Below are 25,712 nucleotides of genomic sequence, written 5' to 3'. Positions count from 1 at the left end.
GTTCAGTTACCTATTTCAACCCAGGGCATCCATTAAGTAAGGGAGGCATTTCCATCATCATCCACGTGAATGTGCCCTTGGAATTGTGGCCCTGAAATCTCGTTTATTTTATTGTCCTTTAGGTTCTGCCTTTCTCTAGAGTTAACTTTTTTTCAGCAGAGAAAAGGGAGACTTTTTGTGTTACGGTAAAGCCAACAACAGGTCCTTGCTATTCTGAAACAAGCTTCTGATTTGCCAGTGTAAAAACGACTACACTCGCCCTGACTGGTGTGGCTTAGTAAGTTGGGCATCATCCCGCAAACTGAAAGGTCGCCAGTTTGATTTCTGGCACACGCCTGGGTTCTGGGACGGGTCCCTGTTTTGGGGGCATGTGAGAGGCCATCAATCAATGTTTCCCTCTCACGTCGGTTTCTCTCCCTCTTTCTCTTTCCCTTCCTCTCTCTCTAAAAAATGAATATATTTTTAAAAAGCCTTAGAAAAACAAAAATGAGTGCACTTGTTAGATGTAGTGTTCTCCCTAAGTCCTCAGAGGTTTCGTACCTTGATCTGTCCTATGAGTCCCGGCCTGGAGACAGCTCCTGGAGATCCTTGTTATGTCACTACGCCAGATGCTGGTTATTTCTCTTTGAGAAAACAAGTGCAGGAAGGCTCTTTCCGGAGACTCTCACACTGAAAGTGTTGTACTAAGTAAACCCAGGCTGGGTGCACCAGACACGTCTCTCTTTTTGCTTTTACATTTTCATCTACTTACTTTTTCAAGTTAACTTTTATTAAAAATATATCATACATACAGAAAGGTGCAAAGATGTGTAAGTGTCCTCACATTTTTCCATATTGAACATACCTGTGCAACCAGCACCCAAACCGAGAAAAAGAACATTTCCAGAACTCTGGAGCCTCCGTCTTCTTCCAGTTGCTTGCCTCTTCACTCCCAAAGGCTAACCACTATCCCTTTTTTATTTTATTTTTATTGATTTTGAGACAGACAGAGAGACCAACACATTGATTTGTTGTTCCACTTAGTTATACATTCATTGGTTGATTCTTGTATGTGCCCTGACCAGGGATAGAACCTGTAACCTTGGCATATTGAGACGATGCTCTAAGCCACTGAGCTACCTAGCCAGGGCTATCCTAACTTAATTGCATATTTACTTATTTTTGAACTGTATGAAAATGGAATAATACCGCATGTACTATTTAGTCTTCTTTGCTCAAAATTTTATTTGTAGATTCATTCATTCATGTTGCTGTGTGTAGGTCATTCATTCTCATACCTGTAACATTCCATTATATGAATACACTGCATTTTACTGTTGATGACATTTGGCTTATCTCCAGTTTTTGGTTACGACAAATATTAGAAAGTGTTACTATGAACATTCTCAGTGAACATACGTCTTTCAGTGAACGCATGTACACATTTCTGCTGGGTAAATCCCTAGATGTGAAATCACTAGCCAACAAGGATATGCTCAGCTTTAGCAGATGGTGCCAGTTTCCCGAAGTGGTTGCTCCGGAAATATCTGAGAGTTCCAATGGCTCCGCACTCTCAACAGTTTTAGGCATTCTGACAGATGCATGGTGCTATCTCACTGTGGTTTTAATTTGAGTTTCTCCGTTGACTAATGAAGATAATACCTTTTCATATATGTATTGGCCAAGGTTTCATGTATTTACACAAATCCTTGGTAGATATATATCATACATGATATAAAAGTAAAGTTGAAGCTAAGATAATACACAGAAAGCCAAACTCCCTCTAAAATCAATCCCTTACCCCACCCCTTGGCATTGCCTTCACCAGTTCCTCTTCTCCAAGAGCCCGGGACTTGGAGTTAGGAGACCTGAATCCCAGCATCACTCTGTCCCTGGCTTGTGTGCATTTCCACAAGTCCCCTCTCTGGGTCTGTCTTCCATCACTAAGCACCGCTTTGCTTTGCTATTCTGACCGCTGTTTCTGTGATTACAAGAAACTCCATGTGATGGGGATGGTCATCTGCCCCAATATCCATTCTCTTCCTCCTGCATAGCAATTGAACCCAAATTTAAGCTGAGCACCTGGCTGCCCTACTGAACTCTATTTTCTAGCCTCACATACATTAGTACATGTGGCCGTATGACTAAGTTCAGACACGGGCACGTGCACAGAAGTGATGTGTGCCACCTTTGGGTTGTGCCCTTATTAAGAAGGGCCGTGCCCTCCACCTGCCCTTCTCTTCTTCCTGTTGGCTGAGGAGGACCTGTGGTGGGAGCTGGACCCACCATCTTTGATCATGAGATAGAGGGGGAGATGTGTTGATGATGACAGATGAGGGGGAGCCATGACCTCCCCTTCCACGTAGCTGACGCAGCTCTGGACTGCTCAGAAATCGTCCATCTTAAGCTGTTGTTACTCTGGCTTTTGCTATATCCACTGAATTTGATAGAGCGACTGGGGAATGACTTTAAATTGGGTATCAGGAGAGGTTGCCTTGAGGAAGTGACACTTAAGATTTTAACAAGGAGACAGCCATACACAGCTTTTGGGGGGAAGCGTTTCCAGGCAAAGGGGACCACTGGTACAAAAGCACCGAGACTTCACCAGCCTCCTGTGTGATGGGGGAGACCTGGTGTCACACCTCCATGTCCTTGTTTTCAGTGACTGAGCCAAGAGCCCGGCCATCGGACCTGCGCAGGGCCAATCGGTCCTTCAGAGATTTGCTATTTGAGTGATGGGACCAAAAACATCTTTCTCTGGAATTCTAAGTCTAAAGGACATCTAAGTATCATGTTACTGTTAAGTGGCAAAAAGCATCTGAGAATAAAGCCACACTGAGGCAGAGATAGGAAGGGACAGAGGTCTCCATGAGAGCCTCTGACCCTGTATTTAGCCACTCCTGACTTATTACAATCCATTATGAAAGCCCATCATTTCCTTCTTTGCTACTGAATTTAGTTTCTGTCGCTTGCAACCAAGAGTACCCAGAAGAGTACAGATTACGGGGTGCTGCGTCACAGGCCCTAATGTGTGGAGCAGCAGGATTCTTTTCTTTTTTTTAGTTGGAAAATTGGTAATAAATTGATTGGCTGGTTAACATGCCTGTTGCTTTGTGGGACCCACAACCATTTGACCAGTGAGGTTGTTGTTTTAGGAATCTTGGAAAAGCAAAAAGTGAGGACGACTGGCTATTGGTTATGATGGGCGGGAAGGTCCTATCAGAAACAGACGGGCTCCAGTTCAAGCTGGCACATCTGAGCAAGAAATAGGAAAATGTCTTGTGAAGAGAGGCCCCTTGGTGCTCACTAATCAGCTGTGACGCCTGGAAGCCTGAAAATAATGTGCCATGCTAACTGTGGAGGCTGAATTCTCTGCCCAAGGATAAAATTACTTCTAGCAAGAGCAGGGTACACACCAGGAGATGGGACTGTGGAGGAACCAGACTCCCCCAGGACCACCCAAAACCCTCAAGCTGCCTGCCTGGCCTTTACTGCCTTTGTAGACAACACGGGATGGCTGGAGGGGATACAAGGCTGGTGCCCCAGGCGACAAGTCCTGACTCAAGAGGGCGCCACTCATGTAGACCATAATGAAGGCAACTGAGGCCCTTGGTCCACCCCACTACTGAAGCTAGGAATAGTGATGTGTTAGATCCATAATTTTGCTACCGTTTATTGGGAGGAGGTTTCTCCATTCTTCCCTGTGATTGAGCCACACCAGCCTTGTTTTCCAGCTCTTTCCAGCCCCTCTGCCTGGAATGTTCTTCCTCAAGCACATTTTAGCTTGGTGGCTCATCCTTCCAGTCTAGCTTAAATGTCAGTCCCTCAGGGAAGCATTTTCTGATCCTTCAAAGCTGATCAGGCCCTGGTGACGGCCTTGACAGCGCCTGTACTACATCACTGGTGACACAGGCCTCCTGGCTCTCAGGGACACTCACTCCAGTTAATGTTACCCCTCATGTGTGTGTGTGTTGGGGGAGGGGGTTTAGACACAAAGTCATTTGCTTCCTGAGGACCATCTCTTCCGAAAGGGCAGTGTCTGTCTACTGTCTTTCTGTGCCTGGAACAAAGCCAGGCCCTGTATTCGATTGTCAGTGATGAGTCTGAGATGGTCTTGAAGAACCTTCCTTTTCACACTAATCATTTTAAATAGAAATGAGCTCAGAGGTCAGGGGCCAGGAGATAGGCAGCCAAGAAGCTGCAGTGGTCAAAGGTTACAGTCTGGTCTGAGCCCCCAGACACTGAGCCATCACACCTGATGAGTGCGTCAGCCCCTAGCTGGTAGATCCGGCTCAGGCTCCCTGGGAGGCCCAGCTCTGTGCTTCTTCAAGCCCTGATTTGGGCTGGCCACCTCCCCGCAGGCTGAGATCACGTCTTCACTTAAGTCGGCCACAGCTCTGGAGAAGACTACCAAGAGGCAGACTGGTCTGACTACAGAAGCTGCTGAGAGATTATAATTCCAGATTTTTTAAATGAGTTGTATAACTTTACAGTCCAAATTGAGCTTACTATGGGCCTGGAGTTGGGATTCCCTGTCACTTTGCAGACAGGCAGGTGGACTTGCAAACAGGTCCCTCCTTGGCTGGGCCCTAACTTTCATGAGGGGAAAACTTATGTCCTGTCAGTCTCTGAAGAAAACAAACTACCCATCCAGTTGCTCAAGCCAGAAACCCAGGAAGGCATCCTTATTCCTCCCAATGCCTCAACCTTGACAAGCCTCCCCCATCACTCCCCCAAACCCCCAACTTTAGCACCAGCAAAATCTGCTAATTCTTTCTCTAAAATATCTCCTGAATTCATAAGCTTCCTCCTCACTCCAATGTCACCACCGTGGTCCAGGCAACCCCCATGGCTCCCTGGGGTCAGCAGTAGCCCTCTAACCAGGCTTTCTGGCACCCTTCCATTTTCCCCATAGCCACAGTGTGCAGGGGGAACAGGACCATGCGTAACTGGTTCAGACCCTTTAGTTGTCTTTGTACCAGATGGAAGATACAACCCAAGCTTCCTAAAGGGTGCGGGATCTGCCTTTCTAACCTCCAGCCTTGTCGCCTGTCCCTCCTTACACCCTGCTCCCAGCAGTGCTGCCGAGCGCCTCTCACTGCAGGGTCTTTGCACACTTGGTGTCATCCTCGTGGCTTCTGGTGCCATAAGGACCCTTCCTCTTCCCTTGACCTCAGGGAGGTCCCCCCCATTTGTCATTCTCCATCTGAGACCCTTTATTTCCTTCAAAGCACTTATTAGATTTTGTGACTGCTTTGTTTGTCTGTTTTCTTCTGTCGTCTGTCTCTCCCATTCTCTTTGTATAGCTTCCACGCAGAGAGACAAGCTGAGGTCTGTCTCGCTAGATCCTCAGCACCCAGCAACATGCCTGGGGACAGAGCACACACTCTCAAAAATATCTCTCTTTAATAAAAAGCCTTTTCTATGGTGGCATCTCCAACAGTCAGGAACTCTCTCTTTGCTTCTGAATTGCAGTCCCCAGGTAATGTTTCTGCTCGGTAGAGTAACTTTTCTGGGTTTATGGCTCAGGGTAAAGCAGAAGATCTCAGGCAGCCTGGCAACTACTGGCCTGGGGGAATCACCTTCCAGTGGAATCACAGCAAATCTCAACTTTGAACCCGGACAGGTCAATCGAGGCCTCAGTCCCTGCACCCAGCAATGCTGCCAGAGGCCTTGGGTTTTCCAGAGCTTCTGAGGACCAACGATCCAACTGCCTTCCTCTTCCCCTAATGCTCCAAACCCCTCTCCCAAGCATCACAAACCTGTGCCCATGACTTCTGGGAGCTTTCTAGCCAAAGCCATGCCAGAGGAAGGAGCTAGAGCAGCAGAGGTGGCTTCAGAGCTGACCCTGAGGAGGGTGGAGAAGCTTCCTCAGGGAGGGTGGGGAGCCCATGGAGACGTGGCTGCAAGTGGTGAGATTTGGCATGCTGGCAGAAACCCCCTGGAACTGCTGGGCACCTGCCAGCATGTGAGCAGGAAGAGGGCACAGGGCACAGTTCTAAAAGCAGCATTTACTTTGGTTTGCACTTCTCCAAGGCCCTGGGACCTTTGTAAAGTCCTAGTTCTTGGGTCTTGCACACTCTCTCCATCATTCCTTCAGCCACTGCAATAGCTGAGGTGTGTAGTAGGTGATGATGATGTCGGCACCTTTGTGGGAGAGAAACAGAGAGCAGGGGAGGGGCTGGGCATCAACTGCCTCTTCTGTTGTGCAACAACTCTGACCCTGACTGCCTGGGAGATGAGGGCCAGTGTGGGGAGAAGGCTACGATGAAGAGACACAGTCGGTGGGTGACACACATGAACGTGAGGCCCGTTCTGGTCAACTCTAGCTCTGTACATTGTGTGACTGTGGACCAGTCATTTTCGCTTTTTGGGCCTCAGTTTGCCAATGTATAAAATGCACAGTGGGCCCTGGCTGGTGTGGCTCAGTGGATTGAGTGCTGGCCTGTGAGCCAAAGGGTCACCAGTTTGATTCCCAGTCAGGGCACATGCCTGGGTTATGGGCCAGGCCCCCGGTGGGGGACGTGTGAGAGGCACCCACACATTGATGTTTCTTTGACTCTTTCTCCCTCTCTTCCCCTCTCTCTAAAAATAAATAAATAAAATCTTTTTTAAGAAATACACAGTGAGGAATAGATAAGCTGTAAGTTCCCTTCCCACACTGTGCCGTACCAACAAAACCAGCTCTCACTTATAGAGCAATAAGCATATGCCAACTACACATATCATCTCATTTAAGCCACATGAGAACCATGCACCAGGGATCTTCTCTCTAGTACAGACAGGGCACTGAGGTTCACAGAAGTGGCTACGCCAAGGGCTCACAAGCAAAAAGTAACTATCCTACGTTCTGTTCTAGTTACACGTCTCTTCCGCTCCGCCTGTGTCTGTTAGATGACTGGTATTTCCAGGCTGTTTCATCACTTCACCTACCTCTCTGGGCAAAATGCCTATCAGTCCGTGCGGCACAAGTCAAAAATCCCACCCCTTCCACTTACCTGCTCTGCGGAAGGCGGTCATCACCTCCAGGACAGCAGCCTTGAGATCAAACGCCCCAGCCTGGGCTCCGTGCCACAGCATAGCAAACTCTCCAGACACGTGGTACACGGCGAGAGGGAGCTCAGGGTGCTGCAGAGAGCAGCATTAGGTAGAAGCGCACGGTGGGTGTGCCTCTGGGAGTGTCCCTTGTTCCCTGCCCATCTCTTGACCATCTCGTACCCCATGCCCTGAGTCACGGCCGCCGGCTGCCGGGCCCCTTGTTAAACTGTTAAGAAAAGCTGTTCAAAGACTCCCGCCCACTGGTGGTTCCTGGGTAGGGGCAGGGAGGGGACAGTCCCTGTACAGGGGCAGACTGCTTCCAACTCTGAGATTCTGCAGTCCTTCAGTCGAAGGTCCCAGAGCCTGTGGACACATTCTCCCATCTCTCTGAGCCCCCTTGTCACTGCTTGGTGCTCACCTTGTCCTTCACCTCCCGCACAATGTCCAGGTAGGGCATTCCCGGCTTCACCATGAGCAAGTCGGCTCCTTCCCGTACATCCCGGTCCTGAGGGATGAGGTATGGGCAGTGCCCAGGAGGTGAGGGAAGAGGGGACAGGTTGGCTGGGGCATAAGGTCCGGTTACTCACCACTGCTCGAAGGGCCAGGCCTCGGGCTCCAGGAGGCAGCTGGTAGCAGCGGCGGTCTCCAAAAGCTGGGCTTGACTGAGCCGCGTCCCTGGGAAGCAGAGGCATCAGGGTGGGCTCCAGCTTTAGGTTAACGGGTCAGGGATTTAACAGCAGACCCCCGGCCGCTCCCACTCACCGGAAAGGTCCATAGAAACAGGAAGCAAATTTGGCACTATAGCTCATCACTGACACCTGTGGGAGACAATGGTAGTTAAGGCTCAGTCAGCCCTTTCCAGATGTTCCAGGGTTATATGGCAGGAAAGGGACCCAGGCTGGGAAGCAGGGTGCCTGTGTTCTAGTCCCGCCAGAGCTCTGGGCCTTGATTTGCCCATCTCAGGTGCAGAGGTTGAGACAGATCCCAAAGGCCTTGTCCAGTGCTGTCTTCAGTTCTGTGACTCTTGGCAGATGTGGGGACAGGGCTGGTCCAGCCACAGGCTCTCTCCACACCTCCCCAAACCCCTCCCCGCACTCCCTGCCCCTACCCTGTTGCCAAGTCCATGTGCCATCAGAGCCTTCTTGATGGCTTCCACGCGTCCATCCATCATGTCCGAAGGGGCTACCACCTGACATCCTGAGGGACAGAGGGTGGACTTCAGAACTCTGGGATCCTCCTGTCTACTCTGTCACCTCCCTGACCCAGAGGGCCTCATCCCTGCTGGTGGCTCACTCACCTGCCTTGGCATAGGCCAGAGCCACCTCTGCCAGCCGCTGGCGGCTCTCCTCGGCCTGGAAAATCCCATTCTTGCTCAGAAGCCCTGCAGGTCAGACAGCCAGGTTTGAGGGGCATCTTAGACCCTGGTCTACCCCACTGTGGGGAGAGGTGGGCAGTGGCAACGCAGCTGGCAGCAGGGCTGGTGGAGGGGGAAACTCACCGCAGTGACCGTGGGAGGTGTAGGGGCACAGGCATACGTCACAGGCCACCAGGAGGCTGGGGAAGGTCTTGCGCAACAGACGGACCGCCTCCACAGCCGGGGAGTCCTCGGAGTCAGCTGCAGAGCCCCGCTCATCCTAGTAGCAGGGAAGGACGAAGCAGTGTGCCTGTCACATGAAGCCTTCAACAGGCACAACGGAGTTCTGGCCAAGATGGAGGCGGAGGTAGAAACCCTTCGCTTCCTCGCACAACCAAAAGGAAGATAACAACCAATCTAAAATCAATAAACAACCAGAAGTGCCAGAAAATCAAACTGCATGGAACTCTGACAACCAAGGAGTTAAAGAAACATTCACCAGACCAGTAGGAGGGACTGGGATGGGCAACCGGGCTGGTGGAGAGGACCTGCAGCAAGGCAGAGGACTCCGCAAGCGAGGCAGGGCTGGCTGAATGGGAAACTAAAGACTCAAGCTAGCTGTAAGCTACCAAGGGGGTTGCCGCGGTGGGAGAAACGCCCAGTTTCACACAACAGAGGACAGAGTTCGTTGGAAAGTGGGGCTAGAGATGAGCAAGAGAGCTGCATTGTTCCCTCCCCCACACAGAGAGCGCCACAGCGCAGCAAGGAGGGTTGCTTCGCCCTGGCAAACACCTAAGGCCCCGCCCCCCTACAACATAACGGGTGCACTGAGACAGAAATATGGCCCAAATGAAAGAACAGATCAAAATTCCAGAAAAAGAGCTAAAGCGATGAGGAGATAGCCAACCTATCTGATGTGGAATTCAAAACACTGGTAATCAGGATGCTCACAGAACGAATTGAGCTTGGTCACAAAATGAAGGAAAAAATGAAGGATACCCAAAGTGAAAGAGAGGAAAATATACAGAGAACCAACAGTGAAGGGAAGGTAACTGGGACTCAAATCAACAATCTGGAACAAAAGGAAGAAATAATCATCCAACTGAAACGGAATGAAGAAACAAGAATTAAAAAAAAAAAATGAGGAGAGGCTTAGGAACCTCTGGGACCAGTATAAATATTCCAACATCCAAATCACAGGGGTGCCAGGAGGAAAAGAGGAAGAGCAAGAAATTGAAAACTTATTTGAAAACATAATGAAGGAAAACTTCCCCAATCTGGTGAAGGAAATAGACTTCCAGAAAGTCCAGGAAACCCAGAGAGTCCCAAAGAAGTTGGAACCAAAGAGGAACAAACCAAGGCATATTATCGTTAAGCTACCCAAGATTAAAGATAAGGAGAGAATCTTAGAAGCAGCAAGAGAAAAGGAGACAGTTACCTACAAAGGAGTTCCCATAAGACTTTCAGCTGATTTCTCCAAAGAAACCTTACAGGCAAGAAGGGGCTGGAAAGAAGTATTCCAAGTCATGAAAGGCAAGGACCTACATCCAAGATGACTCTATGCAGCAAAGCTACCATGTAGAATGGAAGGGCAGGTAAAGTGCTTCCCAGATAAGGTCAAGTTAAAGGATCATCACCAAGCCCTTACTATGTGAAATGTTAAAGGGACTTATCTAAGAAATAGAAGAAGATAAAAAACTGTGAACAGTAAAATGACAACAAACTCACAACTATCAACAAATGAACCTAAAAACAAAACAAAACAAAACAAAAACTAAGCAAACAACTAGAACAGGAACACAATCAGAGAAATGGACATTACAGGGAGGGTTTTCAGTGGGGGGGGGGGATGAATTGGGGGGAAGGTACAGGGAATAAGCATAATGGTAGGTACAAAATAGACAGAAGGAGGGTAAGAACAGTATAGGAAACAGAGAAGTCAAAGAACTTATATGTACAATCCATGGATATGAACTAAGCGGGTAAAAGGCTGGAGGGTGGGGCATGCAGGGCAGAGGGGGCATAAGGGGGGAGAATTGGGACAGCTGTAATAGCATAATCAATAAAATATACTTAAAAAAGAAAGACACAATGGCCCTCACAGAGTGCGGCCCTGTCCCTCTCCTTGTATCACCAGCCGAGCCCCTGGACAAGGAGGCACAGTGAGGACTGTCCCCATTTTGCAGAGGAGACTTGACACATCCAGTCAGGGTGTCATAGCCCTGTTTAGCTTCTTGACCCTCGATGGGTGCTGTCTTAATAACAGGGACCATGTCCATTCACCTGCGGCCCCAGGGCCGGCACAAGGTGGGACTGAAGGTGTGGTCAGTGTGGAACCTCGGCTCACCCTCACCGAACCTCCCCTTCCCCTCCCCTCTGATTCCTCACCTTGGGAACTCTGCTGGGGACACCAAAGACCAGGACACAGCGCAGGCCCTCTTCTATCAGGGGCCTTAGCATCTCTTCTAGCCGGTTCACACCATACCTGCATGGGGGTGCAGGAGGGGCTGAAGTGAGGCAGGTCCTGGGAAATGGTCCTCCCCACCCTGCCACACTGCCTCTGTTCAGAGCCAAGGTGCACCTGGTACCAGGAGGGCTCACGCCCCACAGTACAGGGAGGGGCAGAAATGTTCCCACCAAACAGATGGGAAAGGCGAGGCCCCAAGTGGCAGAGCTATGACATTCAACGGTGGGGTCCCTCCAAGACTCTTTTCTTGAACTCCCATTTGAAGTTAAGCTCTCCTCTCCCAGACTCTGCTATGGCACCTCTGGTGAAGGGTAGCCCATCACTGTACGAGGCTGCCTCTTCTGTTGGGGAACAACTGTGACCCTGACAAAATCGTTCTCTCTATTGAGCTGATGTCAGACTCTCTGGATCTTCTACCTCCTGGGTCTGCTTCTGCTTCCTGGCACCTCCACCTGTAAAATCTCTCCCTTCATCTCCCCACCATGTCTCCTACCTGGCCATTCCTGGAAGGCTGGCGATAGGCTGTACATCATCAGGAACATCCCTGCAAGAGTGGGGATGGGCTATGGACTGGAAGCTGTGGGGAGGGCCGGTGGGGGAGAGGGTGACTGAGGGGGACGGGTGGGGAGCTGGGAAGGAATATGGAAATGGAGATGGTGGGAGGGGGATAGGGTCCAGTGTCTGGTTCCCCTGCCTGGCCAAGCCCAGGGCCTGAAATAATAATAGGAACAACAAGAATGACAGTGACAACAAGAGCAACTGTACTGAAAGATAAGTAATCCTAGGAAGCAGTCAAGTAGTTAAGAACTTGGACTCTAAAGTCAGAAGGTCCTCTCTTGCTATCAGAGTCACTTACTGACTGGGTGACCTTGGCCAAGTTGTACCACGCCTTTGAGCCTCAGGCCCTTCATCTGTATCCTAGGTGGGTTCACTCTCTCACTCACTCATTCATTCATTCATTCATTCATACATACAACAAATACTTATTGAGCACTTATTATATGCCAGGTACTGTTCTGGGCTCTGGCAGTGTAACAGTGAAGAAAACAGACAAGAATCCCTGCCGTCATGGAGATGACAATCTAGGGGACGGTATCCACACCTTCCTCATACGGATGCTGTCAGGACTGAAAGATAACAGATGTAGATGCTTAGCATAGTACCTGGTACACAGCAAGTACTCAATAAATGTCAGCTGTTGCTATTTTTAATAATCATGACTGCCACCTGTTACATGAATGTAGCACTTTATAGTCTACAGACTACCTTCTCAGCTTCTGACTTATTCCAAAGCTCAGGCTGGCAGGTGAGGGTTATTCTTATTTTCCAAATGGGAAGATTGGGTTCTTGCCAAGGTTTATTTTGTTCCTAAGACAGCTGTCCTTAACCCAGTAGGTGACTTCCAATACCTTGAGCTCCACGCTGACAGCTCACTCTACCACACACAACAGATGCCTGCTCAGTTCACACACACACCCTGCGGGTCAGAGACTGGGCTCATTCTGGGCACTCACGTGACAAAGATGGGGTAGATGAGGTTGGAGGCAGTGAGGGTGGTGGCGGCTGTCTGCCAGGTCCGAAGCAGTGGGTGGAAGTAGCCGCTGTGCAGAACAGACTGGGGCTGCATGGTAAACAGTGAGGGCATGGGGCAGCCAGCTGGTTGGAAGTGAGGGCTCCTGGGATATCTGCCGGATGCTCAGCTATGTGGGGGAATGGGAGAACATGAGATATGGTCCCTGTACCCAGGGAGGGAGGATCCAGGCAGGCTCTCCCGGGTTCCTGCCTCTCCTGCTCTCCCACCTGTGTTCCTCTGAGTGTGGTTCACCAATCCCTGCTGGTCTATACGATTAGTAAAGAAATAAAAGTAGGCCTTAAACTTTCATAGCAATCTCAACCTGATAATATAAAATCTGTACTCATATTTTTATGGCCTCTCTTTTTGTATTTTTTAAAGATTTTATTTGTTTATTTTTAAAGAGGGGAAGGGAGGGAGAGAGATAGAGAAACATCAATGTGTGGTTGCCTCTTGAGCGCCCCTTACTGGGGACCTGGCCCACAACCCAGGCATGTGCCCTGACTGGGAATCGAACCGGTGATCCTTTGGTTCGTAGTCTGGCACTCAGTCCACTGAACCACACCAGCCAAGGCTCTTTTTCTTTTTAAATAACATTTTTTCTAGTAATTCATTTTTATTTTGTGTTATCAAATGATCAATCTCAGCTGGATTGGAAGCTAGTGTGAGAAGCACTTATCTAGCCAACATTTATACTTTGTTTATTCCATGAAAAATGTCCATGTGCTTGGCAGAAATTTTAGATAAGCCAAAAGAGAAAAAAAAATCTCTTGTAATTCTATCTCTAGAGAAAAGCACAGTTAACCCCTTGGTACATGGACTTCTGGTCAGGCAGGTCACATGAAGAGGATTAAATAGCTCTGTGCCTGACAGACAGACACACACCCTGTAGAGCACCCAATGATACCATCTCTTCCAGCCCTAGAGCCTCTGGCTGCTCCCCACGCACAAGCCACACTTGGCCAGCTTCTGGCTCTGCTCACCCTGTTCCCTTTATCTAGAAGGCTTGTGCTCTCTCCACAGCTTCAGCCCCAAACCCTACTGGGTTCTCCGCCAGGCACTCCCTCCATCCTTCTCCCACTAAAGTTTCTTTTCTTGCCCAGATCACACTCTCTTAAATAACAGGTCTCTGTGGGTCTATCTTATCTTGTCCCAATAGAAAGAACTTTTGCAGGGCAGGGTCCACAGTGAGTTCATTTTTTGCCTTCTTCATATACTTTGCCACATAGTAAATATTTAATTACATGGAATACCAGACAATTAATGCCTGGGGTGTAATCATTTGTTTCTTGAGCACCTACTATGTGCCAGGCCATGCTGGGCACTTGCACATATGATTTCTCATTGAGTTGGCACTATAGTCCTGGAAGGCAGGGCATCTCGGAGAGATGGAGCCCACCTTGAAAGAACTATGAGTTTCAATGTGAATTTGGAGGCCAGAAGAAGCTTGTTGAAAGAAGATGAGGACTTGAACTTGGTTTTGCAGGATAAGTGGGTTCAGCTAGTCAGAGGGAAAGGGGAGAACATTCCCTCAGGAAGGGAAGAAAGGAGTAAAGGTGGGGAAGGAGTGGGGTGGGGGTGGGGGGCTATGGACTGTTCTCAGGACCTAGGAGGCCATTGAGCCATGTGTGTATGGAAGGGAGGGGGTGAGAGGGGGCCAGATCCAGGACAGGGAAGGTTTCTGACCGGGGTGGAGGGATTCGCCTGGTCAGAGCCTAGCTGTAAGAAGAAAATTCTTACTGGCCAAACATAGCAGATTGGAAGCAGAGGAGCACAGAGGCTATGGGGTCAGAGGGGCAGAGAAAGAAGGGCCATCATAAGGCAGTCAAGAGGCCGTCTCTTGGGGTGAACGTTCTGAGCTTGCCTGACCGGGAGGGCAGTGGAGACAGGGACAAGGAAGGGAGAGGGTAGCAGGGAGCAGAGCTAGGAGAGAAGGTAGAGAGCTCCATTTTAGACACTTCCTTTTGGAGGTGTGTACAGATGTTAAGGTGAACAAAACTGACCCCATCTTTGTATCCATGCTTTTGTTTTTCCATGCTGAGAACTCTGACCTAACTAGTCTCAGCCAGCACCAAAGCCTCAAAGTTAATGATTAGCTGTGTCCTGTAAGCTTACCTACTGTAACCATATAGATTCCTATGAGTAAATGGCCAGAATGGTACAGCAACCGAAATTAATATCAAACTAGGTGTTGACATTAATTCTAAGCGATTATCCATCATAAGACTACCAGGAGGTGTGGTTCCTGGCTTACTGTACTTTTTGTCCCTTTGCCTTGTCAACCGCTAGTAGTTCAGCTGCCCTATAAAATGTCTACCAAAGCACTGTCGAGCAGTGGAGGCGGATCTGCACACACCGCTGGCTCGTCTCTTCTGCCATGACCCAATCTTCCTGTAAGTAAACTACCCTATAATAAACTCTGTCCTATTCAATAAACTTGCCTGCTTCTAGACAGCACAGATTGGTGGTCAATGTACCCCCACTCCACCTTTGGACAAGATGCCTGGGGGAACACTCAGTAGCCAAGTAGGGGGGCGGGGAAAAAAAGAGCCAAGAGCCATCCATCTCTCCCTGCATGAGTGGGACCTCAAGGCAGGGGCTTATCCAAGGTTACACACTCCCTGGGCCTGGGGAATCCTTTAGTACACTGAAGATGCCTTCTCCCCACAGTCTCCCAGGCCCCGTTTTATCCGATCCTCCAGCCCATTAGGGTCAGGATTATCAGAAGCCACACAGGGACCCACCCTACCACCCCACCCCTTGAGCCAGCCACATCATCTGATACAGGAGCAAGCTGGGCCTCCCCAAAGTTGTTCCAACCCCCAAACAAGCAATCATTCAGTAGTTACAAAGTCCTGAGTGCCCATTTTGTGCAAGATTTTGCTCTGAGGTCTGCCATGGATTTGCCTAGCTCAGAGAGCGTAAGTCACTTGCCCAAGAGTACACAGCTGGTTAGTAAGCGAGCCAGAATTTGAGTCTGTTCTGATAATGAGTGCAGGGTTTTATCCACTAGTGCTGGTACACACACTTGATTCAGTAGGCACCTCTCTGCCTCACTATCTTCGCTTTGGTGGCTGGAGAGATGTAGGAAATAGGAGAAAAATATACTGAGCGTATGTTAGGTGCTGGTCTAGGCATTTTATATATACTGTATACATCATCTCATTTAATTGCAGAGAATCATTCTAACTTTTAGTGATAAGGGAATGGAGGTTCAGAAAGGTTAAGTGACTTGCTCAATGTCAGATTTGGAAGCTGGGTCTAAGCATGTCTCTGATCTACTTCTGAGATAGCAACCTTTGTAAACAGGCTCCTGGCTTCTGGAATCCAAAGCTGCATTCCACTGGCTTCTTAACCTTGCTTCTACTTTAGAAGGCGGAGGTGGGGGGCAGTGAATGCCTTCTGTTTATCAGAAACAACAGGGCAGGGCTGCCTAGGAGCTCTGCAGTCCAAGTTTCACCCCAGGAGACTGGAGCTTGGGGTTGGGGCACAAGGGAGGAGGGCGACAGTAGTGAGGAGGAAGCCTCACTTTAAGCTGTTCTTTTTTTTAAAGTTTAGGGTTCAGAGCTTTGATATGAGAAATGGGTGTCAGTAATAAAAACAATGGAGTTGAAAAATCACCGATCCTGTTAACTCTTACATGCTGATGTGGAAAATTGGGTGCACAGAGGCAACAGGACTTGTCTGACACCGCACAGTGAGTCGGGCACAGAGCTGGGTTTGACCATGGGGTCTCCTGGCTTTTGGTCCAGCTCCATTACCTACACAACACATGGTCACTCTGTCACAACTGATGCTGAATCAGTATCTGTGGAGTAGAAAAACACCTCTGAGCATCAGATCTGCATCTCTGTTTGCAGAGCCAAAGCTGTGCCTGGGCTTTGCAAAAAGTCCCTAAAAGATTGGGAAATTTTCATACACTGGGGAGGAGGGCACTTTTCCAAATCAAGCGAGCCTGCAAGCCACAGCTTAAATCCCATGACACCTCACTGAAGTCAACAGCAAGTCACTCTGAGACCCAGGACCATGCTCAGCCACATTAGAACAGGCTGGCTTAGCTAGAAGTCAGTAGACCTGCCTTCCAGAAAAAAACTGCAATTCAAGGTCAAAGAGCCCCAGGTCTGGTCTGTGCTCTATGCGTGACTCTGAAAGGTTGCTGGCTTTTCTGATTCTTCATTTTGTAATATATGAAATGGGAGCTAAACTATCAAACTGGCAAAGCTGCAGAGATTGGAGATAGAGAAGAGGTATGTACCTAGCTACACAGGAAACATGTAGCTACTTTTATATTAGAAATAGAACTGAGCTGGAACTAGATCTCTCGGCATGCCCTCATTGCTTTGCCTCCTGCACTACACCCAGAGGGAGAACTTTCACTCAAACCTGTGTGTGCTACAGGGTCTTCCAAGACATCCGAGGTGGGGGGTCTGGGGGAAGTCCCTGCCTTGGAGTAGCTTATGTGACGGAGGAGAAATAATCACCACACACATGTTACAGTAGCGGGATGGCCCAGTTGCTGTGGGAGGGACCTGTGTTTTCTGGGAGTCAAGGAAGGTTTCACGGAAGAGGGGACATTGAGGGATAAGCAGCTTTTCAGACTGATTGTGAAGGTGTTGCCTTTGTTAGCAGGCAAGTTCCCCAACCTGGGAGTAAGCTAAGTCGGGCCCTCAGAGCCCCCACCAGGAGGGGCTGAGGAAGAGCTACAGGGTCTGGACCCCCCATGTTGTACTCAGCTGAGGATTCCAGAGGCTGTGGTCTTGGCACGGAGGGTGGGAGCTGCTGCCAGCTCTGGCAGGCTCCGCCACTAGCCCGGGAGGAGATAGTCAGGAGGGCTGGCTAGGTAGAAGGTGGTCAGGGCTGAAAAGTCCAAAGCCCCAGAGGGGCCCAGGACAGCAGCTGTTAGGCAGTTCTGAAAAGGGACGGATTTGTTTATGCAACTCACATTTCCTGAATATCCACTCTGGGCCTGTCCCAGGGCTACATACAGGAATTAAAAACAAGAATGAGACCTGGGCCTTGACCTAGAGCTTTGAAGAGCCCAGTTTCCTCTGGGCTCAGCTACGAGGAGCTATCAGGATAATTTGCCAGGTTACATCATTGAAATGATGGTGAAACTGGGCTCAAAGGACAGACACAGGCCCAAGATCACACAGGGGGTCAGTGACAGTTCTAGGGCTAGAATCCAGGTCTCCCGCAGCCCAGGTTTCAGTGCCCAGCTTACCCCTTCATACGCAAGTGCAGACTGCTGAGCCCACGGCAGAGCGGTGGGGAGCTCTGGGTGAAGCAGGTGGGGGAAAGGAGCCGACCGGCGGCTCTCAACCTGGCTGCAGCTGGCAGCATGACAGTTGTGTGGATTTTGGAGTCGGCACACATGGGTTCATATACTAGTTGTCACTTTCCAGCTGTGTGACTTGTTTCCTCATCTGGTAAACGAGGACTTGAACCGCCCTCAATGGGCTGTTGTAAAGACTGAATGGTTCAATGCATGTAACGTACGTACAAGCGTGGCATAAAACGGCTATTATTTCCACCTCCCTCCCTCATAGGCGATGGTACCTCGGGCTCTGCACCGCTCCAGCAGCACCGCTGTCCGAGGGAGTAATCCCCAGAGAGGAGAGGCGGGCCCGGACAGAGGCCCTCAAGGGCTGCGGCCCGGCGGAGACCCCAACCTGGCTGCAGCACGACAGTCTACCTCTCAGAGCAAAAATACCTTCCCCACAGGATGGTCCCTGGTGCGCTGCCAGTGCTTTAGGCGCACAGCACAATATGGGTCTGGGGACATGGGACTCTTGATGCCACAGACCCCCACCTCCGAGTACACCCCCCCCCCCAAGTCTGGCCCCCCTTACCTACCTCCCAAGAGCTGCGATCTACACTCCCGCCACGGCCACAGCTATCGAGCACTCTAGCGTCCCCAGCACACTGGGGGCGGAGCTGCTTCCCGGAAGCAACGCTCCTCCTCACACTCCGCCCCAACACCCCCAGGGGACACTTTGCCGGTGGGCTGATCGGCTCCAGCCCCTGACTCTCACGGGGCACAGGAGGCTCAAGGCCTGGCCAATCGGGTGCGCGGAAGGGCTGGCGAGCCCGCCCTCTCCCGCTAGCCAGCCAGCGCAGTGGCAGGGGAAGGCCTGAGCGCCCTTGAGAGGAACCACGGGTCCCTTGGAGTGAACCTGCCTCGGTTCCGGCACTGGTTCCGGCACCGGCACCGAAAGTCACTTTACAGTCCTCCCCTCCCAGACTTAGAGCATTCTTGGCGCTAATTATTCGTTGAAAGAATAATAGGATGCCAGGACATTAAAACAACACTGTAATGTCTAACACAATTACTAAGTTCATTTTTACGGACCGAGCTCAGCACCAGGCTGCCTTCCAACTTTTAAGAGAAAATTTAGTCCAGCGTAATTGCTGAGGGTCTACTCTGTGCCATGTCTGGGAGATGTGATTTGAATGCCATGGACACTGTAGGCATTAGACCTGTCTAGTGAGTACATCTGACCGCAGGTCTTGGTGGGGGCGAGGAGGAGTGGTTTGGGACAGTCTGAGAAGAGCTGGGGGGAATCTAGTGAGGCTTTTGGGGCTTGGGTCAATTGGTAGGATTGGGTGAGTGAAGTGGGGGTCGGGATCAAAACCCTAACAAAGGAATTCTTTTATACAGGTGAATCGGGGATTATTGAAAAGTTAACATTGAACTGTGGAGGAAGCCAGTTGATTGTACTACTTTTATTCTAAGCTTTTGCTTCTCAAAATCTGTAACCCAAACCTGTTTTATACCTTCTTTGTATTGCAAGTTAAAGAGGTAGAGAGGCTTAATGCTAAGGAAATATGACACCGCTTATTTCCCAACTACTAGAGTTCTGATCTGTATTCAGATAAGGAAGGTGATAGAAAGGAGGAGAAGAATGAAGAAATAAAATGGAGTCACTATGGTCAAGCTGCTAAATTATTAAAACCAAGTAGGTTGAGGCATAAGGAAACGATTCTATTCTTGCGTTAACTAGCCTGGGAATTTAAACTTTTCGGTTGTGCATCCATGCCTGGATGTAGATGAACTCCAAAGATAACCATTTGTCCAATGCAGTTAATGAACCAGACCACTGCACACCTGAAAGATCACAACCTCAGATCAATTCAAAGGCTAAGAATGCAGGACTGACTCTTCTCAAAAATGTACTTTTTACTATAAAAACTCTTAAACTTCTTTCTCTTTCAGAATATTCTGGGTATTGCCTAGTTTCAGGTTTGCAAACATAGACACTTCAATGAAATTTTGCTATTTTAATTTTAGCAAAGCCTGATTCATTTGAACCTAGTTGACAGGAAGTAATGATTTTTGTGCATTAAAGAGTCAGGGGCAGTACCATGTACTTTACATTCACTTACCTAATTTTTCACTTACCTAATTTTACAAATTGGGAAAACAATCACCAGGGAGATTACGTAATTTGTCCCACCTCACACTGGGTTTACTCTGCAATGCCTGCTAAACATGCTACTTCAACTCATAGGGATAATTGTTCTTCATCCCCCCTCCCAATTTAGATCTCCCACCCAACATTTCTTTGATAATACCTGTCTCACAACTAAAAAATAATTAGGACCATCTACCTCTAAAAGCCCAGAGTGGGAAATTTTAAAATGTTGCTGTTTGATGTAAGCTATTTTTCCCATGTTTCACTCTTAACTGGAAGACCTGTTCTCAGCCCCACCCTCTATCTTTACCTTAATCTTTCACTCTGACTCATAAAAAAGTATTACAAATGCAACAATATGAATAAACATAGAACAGAACAGAAGTAGTCAGACCCAAGAGTACATACTGTACAATTTCATTGATATTGATACAAACTATGGCAAAATTAATCTGTGCTGTTGGAAGTCAGGAGAGCGATTACCACTGGGGAGACAGGGAATGACTTGGGAGACCAGAGGGGCTTTTTTAGGGTGCTGGTCATGTTGTTTATTGATCTGATTGTGAATTATATGGATGTGTTTAGTTTGTGAAAATTCATCCATCTCTAAATGCATATGCACCTTTTAGTATGTATAATGAAACCCTGGCCCCACCCCCAAAAGAAAAACCTCATAACCCCACTGAACTATTGTGCCTCCCAGGTAGGTGCATGGCATTGTGCTAAATGCTGAGGAGCGTAAAAGAAATGGAGATTAGTGGTTGCCAGGGGCTGGGTGGTGGGAAACATGGGGAGGAACTGCTTGACCAGTATGGAGTTTGATTTTGGGGTGACGAAAATGTGTTAGAATTAGATAGAAGTGATTGTGCAACACTGCATTAGGCTAAACGCCACTGAATTGCAAATTTTTAAATGGTTAATTTTATGTTCTGTGAACTCCATCTCCATTAAAAAGGAAAATTGGTTCACCAAGTACAATGCGGTATTTTGCTTTGGATCCTGAACAGAAGAAGGAAGTTAGTGGAAAGACTGATGAAATACAAATGGTTTGGCCAAATTAATTGATAGTTTTTGATGAGTTCTGACAAATGCACCATGGTTATATAAGATGTTAACAGGAGGGGAAGCTGGGTGACAGTTATATGGGAACTGTCTGTACTCTGCAACTTTTCTGTAAGTATAAAATAAAAAATAAAAAAGTTCAAAAATAAAAAGTTAAAAAAAAGGCGGCTGTGGGCCACTTTAACAGGATCTCACTTTTGTAAGTTAATGGTAAGATCTTGAGCAACCCACTTCTCCCCGATGAGCCTGTGTTCCATCAGTAAAAATAGGTTAGGCTGCGAAAGTAATTTTGCATGAGTGAGAATGTAACTGTTTCACCCTCCAAATCCAGATCAGAATCTCTAGGTATGAAGGGCTGTGGTTAAAAAAATGAGAAACATGACCTTAGCCTAGTAAGGAATCTTCAAAACCCAGATACCACTACAGGAATAAGAGAGGTGAGAAAAACTGATGGATAACCTCGAATATTCTTCCCAGTTCTTAAATTCTGTACTCTTAAGTCATAGTCCCCATTGTCGGGAAACATGACTTTTCTTAGGTAAGGTTGGGTAAATACTAAAGCCATGTGGGAGTTCATTCTTGAATAGAGCCTTATGTTGGAGTAGAAGCAGATTAGAATAGATGGTATGGTGAGCCCTCTGTAAGCAGGCTTTGAATAACAGTGGATTTGATTTGATGTATGGATTTGATTTAATAGGAAACGGCAAGGGTCTGCAGCAGCCATGTTCCAGGAAGATCCACTTGGCAAGCAGTACAAAGGGAAAGCTAGGGGAAGCGGAGATGAGGCAGGAAACTGAGCTCAAAGGAAGCCACAGGAGTCCAGATGGGATCTGAAGGCTTAGCCAAGTCATGCTCATGGGAATTCAGAAACAGTATTTCTAAAAGAAGGTATTATTTGTCTATTTTTAGAGGGAGGGGAAAGGAGGGAGAAAAACATCGATCAGTTGCCTCTCACATGCTCCCCAACTGGGGACCAGCCCTGCAACCTAGGTATGTGCCCTGACTAGGAATTGAACCGGTGACCTTTCACTTTACAGGATGATGCCCAACCCACTGAGCCACACTACTCAGGGCCCAGAAGCCGTATTTCTGCTCTGGAGAAGGGAAAAAACCCACTGATCTAATGACTGTTGGGAGTTGTATCTTCGTGAAATGTTGTTCATAAAGTCATGATTTGAGAAAACTGTGCAGAATAGGGAACACAGTGCCAGACACAGAGCAGGAACTCAACAATGTTTGGAGTTGTTAAGCATCTCGAATATGGGGTGTCCAGCAGAACCAAGGAAAGCTCTTGTGGTGGCTGAAGAGCAGCTCCCTTGCCTGTGAACGAGCAGCACCTGCTGGTCACCCAAGGAGTTGCAGGATCCCATTTTTACAAAGGTGGGGGCCCCGTCCATAGCCCCAAAACTATATAGGGCATGATCAGATGTTCCCCCAAAGCATACCACAAGCAAGCAGGATGAAACAGGAGTCATTACTTGTAACAATAATGTTCTTTATTTGTACAAAGCACTATAATTTTCTCAACATTCTTCACTCATTATCAACAAATTTTTCACTGTATTAATTTAACAATTAACAGTGTCAAACTACACTTCACTACCTGTCAACAGCCTTAGAGACAAACAAAAAAGTGCTTGGAGCACTAAATGAAAGAGAGGGGAGAAAACCTAAGAAAGGTCCACAGAGGTACTTTAGAAGCAGTTGAAGGGGATGGTTGGGGCAGGGAAGGGGGTGGATTAAGTTCCTGAGCACCATCAGATTTCCCTTAAGGTTCACAGAAGTTTACAAAAATCATTTTTAAAAGACATGAGATTAGAACGAAGAAAGCAGAGGAACCTGCACTTTGGGATATAGAGTAGGTCATCAAAGTTCCTGCACTGGCAGAGTGGGACAAGGAGAGAGTGGGGATGGGGAGCAGACGAGAGGCAGGAAGTGGGAAGCACAGGAGAAAGTTGTGTCTAGAAGAAATGAAGTTTGGAACTTGCCATGAATTGGAAGAATGAAAGCCGCAGTCACAAGGCTGGAAAAGGACTACAGGAAGAGAAGGCCTGGTATTTTATACCTTCCAGGAGGTGACAACAGACTCTAAAGCTGCACAGTGACAGGCAGTGAGGTGCATCAAGACTAAACTATCTCTTTTGTAAGAGGAAGACATTGGCACACTTGCTTGACTAATTCTGCTCTGCGCTGAGGATTTAAAAGCCTGTGTGCCCAGAGCGCAGCCACCCCAACAGGTCAAATGCCTACAGGCAATCTAGAAGGGTCCCAAGCCAAGCCGGTCGGTACAAACCAGAAGGAAATGTCACTGTCAAGTGGAGAGACCACAGATTTCATTGTTCTCCCACAGCCTTTTAGGAGTTTCTTGAAACTATGTCATTTCCACCACTTGTAATAAGCTAGCATTGCCAAACACGGTACAAACAGGCTGTCCATGATCTAAGTCCCAGTTTTTCCTGAGCCTTGACTGCCTCCTGTGATTTGGGACACAGCAGGTGGCATAGAAGTTATTATTTTTGGTGGAGGTGGAAGGGAACTGGGAATCAAAAACTGCCTAATCATATAGGTAAGTAAACAAGATCAAGTTGATTATCAGTTCGGAATCCCTCTTGCCAAAAGTCATAACCTTCAGACTGATTAAGCAAAACAGGATTCTGCTGCTCAGAGGCTCTGAGTTTGGGAAGCGCTGGTTTTCATATTTCTAGCCAGTTTTCATCTCCATCTCCTCAGGCTCTTATGCCTAAGGCTGCTCTGCCCAGTAGGAAACCGCTTCATGTAAACATCACCACATTTCCGAGGGGTGCCTTCCAGAAGCCACAGTCTCCTCACCCTATTCAGTTGTCCACTTCCTCCTCCTCATTCTGCTCTTCTTCTTCCAACCGTTCCTCCTCTTCGTCATTGTCCTCATCCCTACTCTTGTCTTGCTCTTCTGAGTCTGTTTTTCTGTCTTTGTCCTTCTTCTTTTGTTCGGAAGCTTCCTTTTTGCCTTTCTGCTCCCTCCTGTATGCTGAAAGGAGGAAGGAGGGGGTTAGGAGGCAGGGCTGAACCAAGCCCGCAGCGGCAGCTAACTTCACAGTGTACCTGTGGCCCAGGAGGAAAAAGAACCTGCCCAGTATTACAAAACAGACCTCAGACGGCACTGCTAACTGCACTGTTTCTGAGTCACATCCAATACTTGCTTCTTGGGCTTAAAGGGACCCAAGCTGAGAAAGACTTGGGTCCCTTTAGGACCAGGTGAGCAGGTCACATAGGATGAGCACCTTCTTGGCTGAGAAAATAGAAGGCTCGTTACCTTCCAGAGCTTCTTTTAAGGGGGTAACAAATCGCTGGAACTCCATTTCCTCCATGGCCGAGAGCACATCGCTGGCATTCAGCGTCTTGCGTTTCCCTTTCATCGCGAAGTTGTTGGCACTGAAACAAGAGGAAAGATTAAGGGCTGTCAGATCCTCTCCTGCTGCCTATGGTGTGGGTGGAAAAAGGAGCACCCGCAGGTGCAATGGGAAAGCCCACGTGTTAGATGCACGGAGTGCTGTGACTTGGTAACTCCCCCCACCCCCCAAAAGGGTTCAAGCAAAGTTGTTTTGTTCCACTTGCTTCAGAACTTGCAAAAATCGGGTGAGGACTGAACCTCCCTCCAGGAGGCAGGACGCAGTTACTGGGGTTTGTGGGCTCCGACCCAGGGGTCTCTTTGCGCCTCCCTTACGCCACAGACCCTGTTAAGCTCTGGCTAGCTGTGCCCGCCGCCTACCAGGATGTGGCATACAGCACGAAGACGCTGGCGGCACGAGAGATGGCGCTCCGGGCCTCCTTGGAAATGTTGACACCGTCCGGGAGCTGTGAGAAGGGCGGGGGTGAGCAAAGCCGCCGGCCCAGGTCCCGCTTCCCGCCCCTGCCCGCCCGTCCGCCCGGGCCCATCTGTCAGTCTAGCTGCTTACCGCCTCCTTGATGATCCTAGTGATGACAGCGTTGGGCAGGTTTAGGTCCTCTGGCCTCTCCGCCATTGCCGCCACCAGGACTGCACCTCCGCCTCAGGCCTCCTCTTCAGATAGCCACAGCGTCTGGACTTCCCGCGTCGCCACGGTCTGACCCAACGAGGCTTCCGTCACAGCCCACGTTGCCCACTGTGTCCCATACTGCTCCGCGCGGTATAGACTCCCTACGCCACTAGCCCCGCCTCCGCTTCTAGTTGCCGGGGCAGCCGAACGTTCCACGGCACTATGGTTTCGGCTCGCCTGGGGTTCCGTCCGGTCCCACCGACTCCCGGTGTCCCTTCCCAAGCTCGTCGGTCTTCCGTACCAAACGCCACCAGCGTGTCTGGTGGTTCTTCACCAAAATAAGTTGGGCTCACTGGGGCTTCCGTTTCTTCCCCATAGTGCTGTGCGCTGCTGCTGGGCGACGGCGCAGCCTGGCGCGTTGCTGGGGGGGCGGGGGGGGGGGGAGGAAGACCAGGACTAAGACGGTGGGACGGGTCTCCTTTGGGCGAGAGGCGGGGCCTGGTGGGAGGGGCCAGTAGGCCTCCTCACCGCCCCCCGAGGAACAGCGTTTAACCACTGGGCTTCAGCTCCCAGCTGGGTGGCTACGGCGTGGATTCCACGGAACCACGGCCCCCGAGGCCAGATTCTCATTCCCTTTTACCAGAACGAAGCAGGGAATCCTTTTTCACCTCTTACCGGAGCTGATGTCTAGCCTTAATAATCACACCCCTCCAAACTTGGTAATAATAGTATTAAGGGATACTGTTACCTAGAATTTTCCAACGCAAATTAATTTGCCAGCCAGAGCGCCAGTGCTGGCAACATAGAAATGGGCACGACTAGACGTCGGGGC

The 25,712-nt window shown here is 49.0% G+C and overlaps 2 protein-coding genes across 2 annotated transcripts; both read right to left on the bottom strand.

The window, feature by feature from the left end:
• Positions 1 to 988: 988 nt before the first annotated feature.
• On the bottom strand, positions 989 to 18,413 carry ALAD (aminolevulinate dehydratase). The gene is made up of 12 exons (XM_024562148.3): positions 18,265 to 18,413; positions 12,353 to 12,538; positions 11,332 to 11,382; positions 10,760 to 10,856; positions 8,516 to 8,651; positions 8,315 to 8,398; positions 8,126 to 8,214; positions 7,780 to 7,835; positions 7,605 to 7,692; positions 7,436 to 7,522; positions 6,978 to 7,107; positions 989 to 6,126 (listed from the first exon to the last, which is right to left on the bottom strand). The coding sequence occupies exons 2-12, from the start codon at positions 12,481 to 12,483 to the stop codon at positions 6,068 to 6,070; spliced, it is 1,008 nt and encodes a 335-aa protein (XP_024417916.2). The 5' UTR covers positions 12,484 to 12,538; positions 18,265 to 18,413; the 3' UTR covers positions 989 to 6,067.
• Positions 18,414 to 22,363: 3,950 nt separating this feature from the next.
• On the bottom strand, positions 22,364 to 25,297 carry POLE3 (DNA polymerase epsilon 3, accessory subunit). Its single transcript, XM_024562455.4, has 4 exons — positions 24,821 to 25,297; positions 24,634 to 24,719; positions 24,178 to 24,296; positions 22,364 to 23,892 (listed from the first exon to the last, which is right to left on the bottom strand). Exons 1-4 carry the CDS (start codon positions 24,884 to 24,886, stop codon positions 23,720 to 23,722), a joined length of 444 nt encoding a protein of 147 aa, XP_024418223.1. The 5' UTR covers positions 24,887 to 25,297; the 3' UTR covers positions 22,364 to 23,719.
• Between the last annotated feature and the right edge of the window lie 415 nt (positions 25,298 to 25,712).

The sequence above is a fragment of the Desmodus rotundus genome, chromosome 1, assembly GCF_022682495.2.
Source record: "Desmodus rotundus isolate HL8 chromosome 1, HLdesRot8A.1, whole genome shotgun sequence".
Lineage (NCBI taxonomy): Eukaryota > Metazoa > Chordata > Mammalia > Chiroptera > Phyllostomidae > Desmodus > Desmodus rotundus.
The sequence above is the reverse complement of the archived record's forward strand: the minus strand, read 5'-3'. Positions and strand labels throughout refer to the sequence as shown.

Excerpts from the sequence above, each read along its gene's own strand:
- ALAD (XM_024562148.3), bottom strand. The coding sequence starts at position 12,483 with ATGCCCTCACTGTTTACCATGCAGCCCCAGTCTGTTCTGCACAGCGGC. Across the intron at positions 8,399-8,515 it reads CACCTCCCACGGTCACTGCG|GGCTTCTGAGCAAGAATGGG; the intron begins GTGAGTTTCCCC and ends TCTGACCTGCAG. Across the intron at positions 7,693-7,779 it reads TGTTTCTATGGACCTTTCCG|GGACGCGGCTCAGTCAAGCC; the intron begins GTGAGTGGGAGC and ends TCTGCTTCCCAG.
- POLE3 (XM_024562455.4), bottom strand. The coding sequence starts at position 24,886 with ATGGCGGAGAGGCCAGAGGACCTAAACCTGCCCAACGCTGTCATCACT. Across the intron at positions 24,720-24,820 it reads CTAGGATCATCAAGGAGGCG|CTCCCGGACGGTGTCAACAT; the intron begins GTAAGCAGCTAG and ends CCCTTCTCACAG. Across the intron at positions 24,297-24,633 it reads GTGCTGTATGCCACATCCTG|TGCCAACAACTTCGCGATGA; the intron begins GTAGGCGGCGGG and ends CTCTTGTTTCAG.